We start from the raw sequence: 13,608 nt of genomic DNA, 5'->3' as shown, positions 1-13,608 counted from the left end.
ATAACATGTATTATAAATAGGTGTGGTAAATTACTTAGGTATTTTGTAAAACCCGAAGTTTATCTGCATTTTGCATTATTCGTTTTCCAATGTTTGCATTTAGCCACTTGCATTCTTTGTATAATTTTATTGTTAAAAGTAGTTCAATTACATATTGAAAGTGTTCTTTGCACGAAGATTGAAAAATTGAATATTTGTCCTCTATTTTGGTTTCTGCTTTAGAAATTAATTGCGTTAATAATTTTTTGTTGCACTTAATTTCATCAAAATTATTTTTAAAAACATGTAAACATATAGTAGATATATCTAATAATATATTTGTTGGTGCTTGCAACCCATACCCTTGGCCTGTATAATCATACGTTTTGTTATGCAATAAAAGTTGATTTTCATAATTTTTATTTGTTTTTGTTATTAAATTTAATTTGCACATTTCACAATTGAATTTTTGAATGCATTTTTTTGCCAAGTAACCAGCAAAATATGTTATGCTACAAGTCTCCAACGATATTGGTGTTGCCTCGACAGTTGTTTTAGGGCTACCAGAAGTTTCTGAAAAAGTAGAAACTGATTCGAGCGTTTCACTTAAATCTTCGACTACTACTGGCCCCGGTAGTACAGTTACGTTTTCTACATCAGCTATGGTTATGTAATTGTCGTCATCATCCTCACAGTTTCTGCAACACGTTGAACATTGCATTAAACTGTAAGTGCATATGACCAAAACAACAATGGAAAGTCCTCGCTGTTGGATTCCTGTTATATCCATTTTTTTGTCTCATTAATGAAAAAAAATTTTCCAACGCATCTTGTGTTAGACGGTTTGTCATTAAAAAGTAATCTTTTCCTGTAGGCTGATATTGGCTCATATCTCTTTTTCAAAATCATCAAGATTATTTAGATCAGTTTCTTCTTCGGCTTCTAACTCCATAGAAGCAACCCACAACTTCTTCCAAGCATTTCGTAAATTTTCCTCAGTCAAATTATCCCAGGCAACTGCTGCCATGTAACAGCAGTGTTTCAAATTCAATAATTTTGAAAATGCAACAACACTCTCTCCAGTGCCTTCATTTAATAAAAGTCTCCTCAACATTTGTTTTTGGTACATTCTTTTGAACTTTTCGATTACTCCCTGATCCATGGGTTGAATCAAAGACGTTACTTTTGGTGGAAAAAACATGACTTTATAATCTGGATCAATTAAATTCAATACTTTGGCGGATGGGTGAGTGGGTGCATTGTCTAGTAGGAGTAACACTTTACCTGTCTTGTGATGATACATAACCTGTACTAATAATAATCCAAAAACGATAGTTATGATAAATTCGACAACGGATAATAGAGGGTTCGTATAACGGAGGTTCGGATAATCGAGGTTCTACTGTATGAGTAGATTTAAACAAACAATTTGATTACAATATATATTTGTACCTAAATTAGATTTGTAATGTTAAAATGGGTAGGTACTAGGTTAACACAAACTCCATATTTTATTTTAATTTACAAATAAGAATAAAAGTATGAACATTTTATTTAGTGTTCAGTTATATAGTGTAAAAATTAAACTCATAAAAGGGTCATGCTCATGCATAATATTTTTTTTAAATAAGAACTATTTTTTTTCGCTCATAATTACATATATTATGCTTATCCAGCGAGCCCAAAAAATTAAAATCCTATAGGGTCTTTTTCCTTCAATCAGCAACTCTAAGTAACAAAATATGTCAATGATAACACAGAGCGTACGTCGCGGGGGGCGAGTGTGTACCTTCATTTTTGAACCAATTAGCAAATAATAATTAATGAAGCAACCAGAACGCAACCGGATAGCGGATAGCGCATGGTACTCATGGTAGTCGGTAGTCTATCAACATGAAAGTGCGCAACGTATCGTCGGTCCCCACTTCTGCAATCACTAGCGCTTACAACGTTCACCGCCAATACTAGGCGGGTGCCCACAGCGCTGTATAACGGCTGCCGCTAACTGACGTACAGCCTTTTTCCTATAGCAGTGGGCTATCTATAGTATTTATAATCAATGCTAATATTAATATCTGTATTGTGCAAATCACAATACGTATGGGAATGACACGATGCACAAAAATCAATTTAGGTACAGGCCACACGTCATGATTATTGTGGTCTAAAAATATTTTTAAAACTAGCCCCTATTGAGAAATGATTTCTCATTCTGATTGTTTGAACGTGTTGTTGTTAATGTTGTTATATACGATAAGAATACAATTAATTATATTGGATTTTATGGCTAGCTCTCCTTGATGCATAATTCTATTTATATACATATATGAGGTTCTTTTCAATTAATCAAAAGTAATATTATAACATTTATAACTATGTTATAGCCATTGAGTTTCATTTTGACAATCTAACGATTGTCTTAATATGACGTATTATCATAATATATATTTGATTATAATATGTATGTTGCGTATTTTTATACTTGGATTACCTATTGTAATACATATTTAACAATCTATAACCACGACTTATATAAATTTTTTTCATGTTTGAACCGACTACGTCACGGTTTCGTGATTGCTTTCGCATTCTCTCACGAAAACCATACTATATATTACACAATATATAAATAACTATAATATATACTTACAAAATGATTTTATAAAATTTTCAGTCAAATTTGAATCTTTATAATTTTTATCTATTGAAAGATAAATTATGTTATTTAATACTTCCAGCATGTTACTGTTTTTGTAGTTTAATCTTTACTCTGATTACAATAAGAATAGTAGACGGCGGCCGATTTGTGCGCATAAAGCCACCCTTACGTCCGCGAAGTGGAGCGAAGCACTGGCGCGCCGTGAGAGCTGTGAGCAACGGGAGGAAGAATAATGGGCGCGGTTATCACCGGCGGTGACGAAAACTCGTATAGTAGACAAGCGTCCAGGGTCAGAGAACCGAATGGAATCAAAATGGTGGATTTTTATCATTAATTTACACTGAGATAATATTTGAAATACTTCTAACCATTTTGTGGTTGCATCAACAATGACAAAAAAATATTTATTTTGAAATGGTCCAAGAAAATCGCAATGCACTCTAGTCCACGGTTTTTCTGGCCATTTCCAAGGTGATGTTACAGATTTTGGCGGATTTTGCCTGACATTAATACAATTGTCGCAACTTTGTGTGATATTTTCGATTTCTTTGTCCATTCCTGGCCACCAAAAGTATGATCTCGCTAAACTTTTCATACTGGAAGAACCCATATGACACGAATGAAGTTCCTTGAGTATATTATTTCGAAATTTAGCTGGTATAATAAAACGGTAACCCCATAATAGACATCCCTGTTCCACTGCAATTTGAGTTTTTCGTAAATTATATGAATTAAGTTCTAAATTTTTAGAAAAACCACTATTCCATTCTCCTGTTTTGACTGCGTTTAATACTTTGGCGAGAATTGTGTCTCTACTTGTTTCAATTTTTATTTTAGACCAGTCTAATGTGAAAGGTGATTGTTCGTGAATAAAATTAAGACTGATACATTCTTCATTATGATTTTCAATTTTTAATTTTGAACTTTTTATTCGTGATAAAAAATCGGCTGTATTATCTTCGGATTTTACATATTTTATGTCGAAATCGAATGATGATAAAACATAGGTCCATCGTTGTAACCTATTAGCCGCGTAAATTGGGATACCTTTCTTATCACCGAAAATATATATTAACGGTTTATGGTCGGTTTCTAATAGAAAATGCCTACCATATAAATAGTCATAAAATTTCGTAACCCCGTAAATAATTGCTAAAGTTTCTTTTCAATTTGTGGAAATTTACATTCTGACTCAGATAGAACTCTTGATGCATATGCTATAGGTTTTTCAGTACGATCTAGGTACACATGGGAAAGAACTGCGCCTAGTGCATAAGATGATGAGTCTACAACGAGTTTAATCGGAATATTATGATCATAATGTGCCAATACGGGTTTCGAAATTAAAATTTGTTTGACTTTATTGAATGCTTGGTCACATTTTGGTGTCCAATTCCATTCACTGCCGTTACGTAAAAGAGTGTACAATGGTTTTAAAATATTTGCAGCGTTTGGAATACATTTTATGTAATACGTAACTAAACCTAAAAATGATTTTAGCAATGTTTTATTTTCTGGGACAATGGCATCGTTTATAACATCTGTGTGTTTTGTTAGTGTGTGTAAACCATTTTCATCTAACCTGTGACCCAAATATTCAATTGACTTTTGCATAAATTTGCATTTATTCAACTTTACTCTTAAACCTGCATTTGACAATACATTTAGTAATTTGTCTAAACGAGCATTGTGCTCTGTGATAGTGGAACCTGCAACAATAATGTCGTCTTGGAATATACCTATGGCCTCAAGACCTGCTGTTGAAGTTTCCATAGCTTTTTGAAACTCCCCTGCTGACGACTTTATTCCAAAAAGGGTTACGTGTATAGCTAAATAAACCTTTATGTGTGTTAATAGTGGTATATTTGCGATTAGATTCTTTAATAACCATTTGTTGGTATGCGTCATTTAAATCTATTTTCGAAAAATATTTTGAACCACTAATATTTGCATATAAATGTTCTATTTTTGGAAGAGGGTATTCAGTCCCTTCTAATACCGGATTTATTGTTATTTTAAAATCACCGAAAATTCTAACCGTGCCGTCTGGTTTTAATATTGGTACTATTGGAGTTGCCCATTCGCTGTGGTCAACGGGAACTAAAATGTTGCTTTTGATTAAACGCTAAATTTCGGTTTCAACTTTTCCCTTTAATGCTAATGGAATAGACCTATGTTTGTAAAATTTAGGTACTGTCCCCGCTTTGATATTTAATGAAATTTCGTATTTTTTAAAAGTGCCTATTTCATCTTTAAAAACATTGTTATATTTTTTTATAATACTATCGACACTTACGTCATTTTCAATACTAAACAAGGTAAAACATTTTATGTTTTTTATATCATTTCGACCTATTAATGGAGGACCACCATTGTCGATAACATAAAGGCACATTGTAAATTTTTTATTTTGGTATACCGAATCGACAAATATTTTTCCTATCGGTTTAATGTCGTTGCCGACGTAATCAGATAGCGAAATGTCATTTTTTTTAAATTTGATATGACTAAACAGTTGATGATATAATCTTTTTGAAATTACGCTATGTTGTGAACCGGTATCAATTTCGAAGCTTAAATTATTGTTTTGTACAATTAAATTAACTGTAAACGGTTTCACCGCTTTATTTTGAAAATTTTGATCAATTATGGAAAAAAAAGTATTTGAAAGATCATAATTAACTGTTTCGTCATCATCATTATTATCATACAAAAATGTATTTTGTGTTTTTATATTTTTCTTTTCTTTCTTACCCTTTTTACATACGGTGGACAAATGACCTTTTTCACCACAATTGTTGCACTCGAAGTCCTTGTATCTGCAGTCTTTTTGAAAATGATTGTAACGGCCACAAATCCCGCATTTGATTTTTGACTCCTTGTATGTGTTGAACCCCTGCTTGGCAGTATGTCCATTATTTTTTTGTTGGTACTTCAAGTCTGCGTATTCTTCTTTTTTCCAGCCACTCTTGTCATTTATTGCAGCTTCTTTGGCTGTCGCGATTTCCATTAGATTTAAATATGTAACTCCAATTTTTGAGGCATCCTCTTCTAACAGACGATCTTGGATTGGTCCTGAACCCATTCCGACAACAAATATGTCTCTAATGACTGTTGTTAGTTCCAACGAAAACCCACATTTTGAAGCAAGATTTTTGACACGTGCACCCTATTGGCACACCGATTCATCTTGTCTTTGTTTAGCTTGATAAAATGTATACCTAGCCGCGAAGAACGATTTTATTGGTTTGAAATATTTGTTCAAACTTTTCATTAGAGTTTCATACTCAACATCGTTTGGCGTGCTAGGAACACATAAACTAAAAAGTACTTTGTGAATTTCCTCACTGACTGATGATAATAGAATGTCTCACAACCCTTAATGTACAACCTAGTGTCTTGACGCATTGTGCTCCACCAATATCTTGAACGTATTTTGGCTAACGTTTTAACAACATCAAAATGTCCCGAGTCATCATGACAAAGTTTGAATACGGATTGCCTGACTGAAAATGGAATCACAATTTTCGCTTGTTCACGGCCATGTTCTTTTTGAATGAAAACAAGAATTTCATTTTCATATCTGTACAATTCTTTATATTGTTTACATTGATTGTCCTGTTTGTTACTGGATAGCTCCTTGGCTACTTGTTTGCAGAATGGATCTGTATTTTGTGCTATTAAAATACGGCTGTTTGGTGGTGTAAAAACTGCTAAACAAACTTTGATTGTGTTTTCTTCTTGGTTATCTTCTATTGGATATCTTGATAGATGATCTGCAATTTTGTTAAGTCGTCCAGCTCGAAATACTGGTTCCATATCAAATGCAGCTAGATCTACTACGTATCATGCAAACTCCTGTTTAATTTAGCTTTATTTATAATGTAAGCGGTAGAATAGTTGTCAGTTATCAATTTGAATTGTTTACCAATTAGATAGAGTCAAAATTTTTCAGTAATTGACCAATGAACTGCTGTAACTTCCAATTCGTTACTATGGTATCTTTTTTCTGCATCTTTTAAAGATCGGCTTGCATATTCGATAACTCGTAATTCACCATCTTGTATTTGAGTTAAGCAAGCGCCTAATCCTTCGTATGAAGCGTCTGTTTCGACCGATGTAGGAGCGTCAGGCACAAAATGTGCTAAAATCGGAGCAGTTATCAGTACAGTCTTCAATTTGACGAAGGCTTGAAGTTCCTTTTCATTTAAAGATATTGCAGTATTTTTGTTTTTATCGTTGGTTCTGATGTGTTTAGTTTTCAATTTGTCTGTAAGAGGTTTGGCAATTTGTGCAAAATTCTTTATGTATCTTCTTAAAGTATTTGCAAATCCAAGAAAACTGCGAAGTTCATTCAGAGACTTGAGTGTTTGGTATCGACTTACAGCTTGTGTACGATCTGGGTCAGGTCTATCACCTCTAGAGTCTAAAATTCTGTCAAGAGTTTTCAATTCTGATACTGCAAATTCACATTTTTTTCTAGTAAACTTAAGATTGTATTTACGTGTTGCTTTAAAAAGAGAATGAATAAATTGAATATGTTTATCAAAAGTATCGTGCGCAGATCATCATAATATTTAGCTAAACCGTTATCGATTAAATTACTGTATGCGATAGATATAGCTCGAGCTAAAATAGCTGGTGCGTTAGTTAAACCAAAAATAACACGACAAAATTCTATATGATGATCAGGCGTAACAGCAGCAGTTTTGAAGATATCATCTTCTTTAATCTTAAAGTTATTGAAGGCATGTTTAACATCAACAAGTGTTTTGTATTTCTTTCCTGCTATTTTGTGAACCATATCGTCCATTTTATCAATTGGAAATGGATCTTTGATTGTGAATGGGTTTATTGTGCGAGAATAGTCAACAACAAATCTTCTTGGAGTAGACTCATGATGTGGTTGTTCGATGACAAATGCTGGAGCACCATATGGAGATGTAGAATTTCTACACACACCACTTATAATCCATTTTTCTACCTGTTCACGCATAGATTGCTTGTCAATTTCTGATGCTTTATATGGTTTACACTTAATTGGAATATCTCTAGTTAAATTGATTTCCATATGAAAATTAGGAAATTCGCCAATTTCATTTTCTGATGTGGAAAAAATATCATTATACTCAATTAACATATTTTCTAATACTTGTTTTTCTTCACTTGACAAAAAATATTCAGTAACAGTATCACATTCAGATTTGCTACTAATCAGAGTTGGTGTTTTTGAAATGAGAGGTTTACTGTCAAATCTGGACTGAATTACACAACCAATAAACGACTTATTAGATTTTATACAACCAAATTCTTGAGTTGTAGATGGAGTGTTAATGCAAATTGCTCCATTCGGTTCGATTATGATAGTGGCATGTACTGCAGCTTGCCAATCACGTCCTAATATCATAGCAATTGGAAGTGATTCTCATAAACCTACTTCAGGCATAGTGTAGTCGATTTTTCCAACCTGTATTCTTAACGTGATCCAGCCAGATGGAGTAAAATCTCCCTCAGGTGTAGCGTATGGTCCGTCTTGCCATTCATGAATTACAGCATCTTTGGGCACAAAACATTTTCTTAATAAGGTAACACATGACCCGTTATCCGGCAAGGCGTATATCGTAATTGATCCATTAATGGTAACTGGTATTTGAGAAATATTGACTAAATCTGTTGAAATACAATTAATACTTTTACTGTTTGTTAAATCTTGTATTTTTTTCTCAGACTGATGTTTAATATCAGTTGACTTTTGATTTTTGGTATTGACTTTATTTGAATCTCTATACTTAGAAACACTATCAGGAAAAGGGCAGTCATAGCTTATATGACCAAAAGTTTTGCATTTAAAACACAGTTGCTCATCCTTATTATCTGTAGTAGGGTTATAACGATGAATTGGTTTAGTTGTTTCATTTGGAACTTTAGTATTATTAAATGTATTCTGATTGTTACTATTAGTAGTTGTATTTACTTTACGAATAGTATCAAGTGGTAAAGCGTGGTCAATGAGTTCTTGAACAGTTAGGCATCTAGCTGTTACAAGCGGAATAGTCCAAATATTATCATTTATTCCTTCCAAAATAAGAGATACGCGATCGGATTGTTCCATTTTGAATGGTGCCTTTTCGATAATAGCATCTTTATCAAAAATGTAGTCTACAATTAATTCATCTGTACGTAAGACGCGTTTACTTTGAAATTTAAAAAAATCAGAGAAAGACATTTTACACTTGAAACGATCAGTTATTTTATCCTGATACTTTATGCCAATTAAGCGCTGCACCTCTAAGTCGAGATACTGCGTTGACTAACGTTAAAGATGATGTCCAGTGTGCATGACTAGATATAAGTTCTACTTCTAAGATCCAATCAGTAATGTCTTCATGGTTATTCCCGTGATACAAAGAGATAGCATTAGCTGTATCATTAGTTGATAAGATTTGAACTTTATTATTATTGTTTGCACTTAAATTATCTGAGATCAATTTATGAGTATGTACAAGTTGCGTTAATAATTCAATAGAAATTGTACTGTTATCCTTAGATTCGATCTTTTCATAACTATCGATTTTTTGTTGCATTTCTGATAACTTGATTTGATCTTATTTTTGTTTAAAACGCGAGGTAATAATTGACTCTTGTAGATTATCAGCGACAAGGCGTTCGTTGTCGGCTAATAAAAAATCAATAAGCTCATCTTTGTTTCCTTTGTCCGGAAGATGTCGAAACTTTAACTCTTTTCTGAGTTCATCCGCTTTAATAGTTTTAAGTTGATTGATGTCAACAGAATCGAAAATTGTAGGTGTATTCATGACAAATTAATTTAATACGAGAAACTGAAAAACAACAAACAAAAAAAACCGATTTAACTGATTTGTTAATAATTCACTGACAAACGTGAGTACGTGACACTGACAATCTCACAACAATTACGTAGATACCACGCACTATCTGTTTACAGAACTGTTTGTGATACTAACGACTTGGAGTATGCTGCGAAACACAATTATTCTGTCGTCACTGACATCAACCCACGAAGGTCGGTACTTGGTTCTAACCTATAATTTCAGACGTAGTAATTGCTCATAAGGCTAAAACCATGTGACAGCAGATCTTACTGAAAGGCGACAATAAATAATTATAGATTACGCGGAATTGGTTTCACGTTTTACCACAGCGCCATGTAATAACTAATAAAATAATATACTCGAATATTAAATAGTTAAAACAGTTTATTTTAAAAATTACACAAACTTAGCGAGACCGATTCGACGACGCGCACTATACGACGTCCGATCGACAACTAACTACATATAAATGATAATGCTGATAATGAAATATATCTTACACTACATAATATTGATAAATGATAATGCTGATAATGAAATATATCTTACACTACATAATATTGATAAATGATAATGCTGATAATGAAATATATCTTACACCTATAATACCGACATTAACAGCAATAAGAAACAATTCAAATACACCAACCTCAAAAAGAAAAACATCTCAGACATCGCCAACAAATAAAAAATTATACTACAACGCTGTTTAAACTCAACTAAAAAAACAAGGAAAGTATTGGAAATGGTATTAGAAACACCAAGCAGAATGGAACAAAATCATATTAGTGCATCATTAATATTCAAAAATAATACTGCTTAATAGTTAATGATTCTTACCTATTTATATATTCCCTGAATCAAACTGTCAAAATCAAATATTAATTTATTTATACATGACTATATCATATAATCGTCTGACGAATAATTGATTTTGACATAATATTTTTTGTTTTTTACCTTAATTGATTTTTATATAATATGATGTGTTTATTTTATACACTGAGTCAAACTGACAAAATCACATATTATTTTATTTTTACAAGACTATTGACTATATTTAATGTAGTATATTATGATCTGACATTCTGACGAATAATAAAATTGATTTTGACCTAGTCAAACATTATTATATTAATTATTATTTATTTTTCATAATTTCATATTATGTCATTATGATATTATATAAGCTATAATAAATATTATGCTAAAGTCTGTTATCAAAATTTTGTATTTTTCTTATCTAAGTGTAAATTAATGATAAAAATCCACCGTTTTGATTCCATTCAGTTCTCTTTCCCCAGACGCTTGTCTCCCGCATACGTTATCTTCGTCTTATACAAACGCATAACATAGCAAATTGTATGCTCAGCAGTCAGCAGATCACGTATATAGCTCCGTTAGTTTAAAATTTAGAGTAAATTGACTTCTTACAAAACTTAAAAGTAACAAGTAATGTAAACCGAGGGCATCAAGGAGACTTTTTACTATACCTAATTTAATTTTAAAGTGAGTTATATGTATTTTAAAATTTTACATTGTTCGTATATCTTAAAATACTCATAACTCACTTTAAAATAAAAATATAATTAAAAGCCTACGAGTTGCTCTCGATAGTAATGTTACCTTTAATTTTTGTAAGAGGTCAATTTACTCTAAATTTTAAACTAACGGAGCTAAACGTGATCTGCTGAGCATAAAATTTGCTATGTTACACACTTGTAAGAGGGAGACAACATATGCGGGTGTAGCGTCCTCTTAAGGCCTTCATATTTGATTAAATGATTAATGCGTATTACCTTCTGTTATTTTTTTAATCATGTATATAAAATATTTAAATATAACACTATGTAACTATAGTTATCTATCCTTACTGATATCCTCATGCGCTTCAGCCCCAATATTTTGGGTACAATTTTCATCTATAAAAATATCAATATAAATAAATAATTAAATAATATAATAATAATTTTTATAAATCTTTGTATGTTATATTGTTTTAAAAAAAAAACTAATTAATTAATTAATATTGCTGATTAATAACTGCAATGAAAAGTTTATTATAAAACATTTTTAATACATAATAAGAATTAAGAATAATAATTAGATTTACATAACACCATGGTCTACATAACTGCGTAATCCATTAAACATTTTTAACAACACAAGTAATATAATAACATAACCTAGTATTTATACTATGAACAAAAAGGAATTAGATATGTCTAATTTCAACACTCCCCTTCAATTCCTGCATAAAAAAAACTTTATCATATAAACAACTGAAGTATTAGGTAAACGTGTAATCCATTTTTTAACAAATTATTCTTAAATTTACTAGTAGGCAAGGATTTTGTCAGCATATCAGCTCCTTGATCAGTTGTATGTATGTATTTTAACCACTAAACAAACAGAAGGGAATCATAAGGCTCATCGAAAAACCGTCCAACATTTCTAGATTTTAAACGTGTTGCCACGTACCGAGAAATTCCCTTTATTTTAAGTTTTCTGTGGTTTGTGGCTACATTGTTAATCTGCAATTCCACTCATAACAACAACAACTTACACAGTACAAAACGTCATGGCTAACACGTTCTGACGATTTTCGAATAAACAGTGCTGCACGGCATATAGAAAAAAGGGAAATTCCCGGTACGTGGCAACACGTTTAAATTCTAGAAATGTCGGACGTAGTTTTATCATCTCCCATAAGAGCATATGTTAAATGAAATATGATTCTCTTCTGTTTGTTCTGTGTTTTAACTACACTATTCCTTCTTGCTTTTTTCTTGAATGTAGGTAGTAATTAGTGATGTTTATATATCAATATGTTTGGTACGTTTATGTATTCAGGGTTTAATGTTAATTTTATGCAACTTTGAATATCTTCATAGAGTAATGTAGGTTCACTAACCTAACCCCAGAACTCAGATATTACTCTTAGGGTAATGAATTAAATTTACTACATTATTGATCTCTCATTTTAATTTCCTAGTCAGCTTATTTATTTATTTATAATATATAAACGCCAAACGGCAATTTTAAAATATCAGAATAAGTATAAGTTAAAAGTTAATAGATACAATAATAGTATAATAATACAAAACAATAATACACAAAAAAAAAAAAGATCATACAGAAAAATACACCATAATATAAACTAAATGGTAATACCTATTAATTTAATAATATAAAACTATAGTACAACATATTTATAACCAGTATATTTAATTACATATTAAAATCAAAATTAAGATATTTCAGATTACGAACCATTCTGTGTAAGGGGTGATTATGTCCGTATAATGTATTGTAAATTGGAACTTGGAAAAGTGATTGATTTCAGGAGAAGAAGGAAGGGATACGAAAATATATTTTAGAGAGGAGATCTATGGTGCCACCTAGGAGCGAGATTATAAAGCGCTCATCGGCATCTTGTCGACGAGTTGACAGCATTGGTATTCCCAAAGAACTACGTATTAGGGAATAGTCATGTGTAGGGTGAGGTATCATCATTATGTAGGCAATGTAGGGAAGAAACCTATTTTGTACACGCTCGAGTCTTAGTTCGTCTTTGGCTAGGTAGGGATGCCATACTACCAGACCATATTCTAATATAGAGCGTACTAAAGATAAGTATAATGCGCAGAGACAACGGGCAGAAGAAAACTGTTTTGTATTGCGTTTAATAAAACCCAATACTTTTAAAGCTTTACCCATGATAAAATAAACAGGTATGTCAGTAACTTACGGTTATTACTTATTATGCGAGTTTGCGCAAAGATGGCGTCCGGTTTGCGCCGCTTTTCATTTGCTGAAGTGTTATCATTTATCATGGTAATATGATTCTCAAAATTCTCAAATTATTCATGATAAGGTAAAATAAAATATAAAAATGTAAATTGTAATTGATTAAACTATTGAAGTATTAATATTAAACAGTTATTGAATAAATTATAGTATAAGTTCATAACTTAATGAAATAAACTTAAGTAATATTGTAATATAGACTATACATAACCCACATCATAGATAACTATTATTTTTGCATTATGTTATATTAAATATATTGTTGATTGTTAAAGAGCTAAAATAAAATCATTATAATATTAAACCCTA

At 31.7% G+C, this 13,608-nt stretch overlaps 1 protein-coding gene across 3 annotated transcripts in view; it reads right to left on the bottom strand.

Moving 5' to 3' along the window:
- LOC149057129 (uncharacterized) overlaps nt 1-13,608 on the bottom strand; it is a 66,271-nt gene that overhangs the window by 32,748 nt on the left and 19,915 nt on the right. For all 3 annotated transcript variants that reach the window (XM_089222078.1, XM_089222077.1, XM_089222079.1), the window contains exons 7-8: nt 11,364-11,411; nt 2,630-2,680 (exon numbers count right to left, since the gene is read on the bottom strand). In XM_089222078.1, the coding sequence (XP_089078204.1) occupies nt 2,630-2,680; nt 11,364-11,411 (99 nt within the window). The remainder of the gene's footprint in view (nt 1-2,629; nt 2,681-11,363; nt 11,412-13,608) is intronic.

Source organism: Diuraphis noxia, unplaced genomic scaffold, assembly GCF_037042655.1.
Source record: "Diuraphis noxia isolate RWA-SAM2 unplaced genomic scaffold, SU_Dnox_SAM2 contig0003, whole genome shotgun sequence".
NCBI classification, from domain to species: Eukaryota; Metazoa; Arthropoda; class Insecta; order Hemiptera; family Aphididae; genus Diuraphis; species Diuraphis noxia.
Note: the sequence above shows the minus strand (reverse complement) of the source record. Positions and strands in the feature narration are given on the sequence as shown.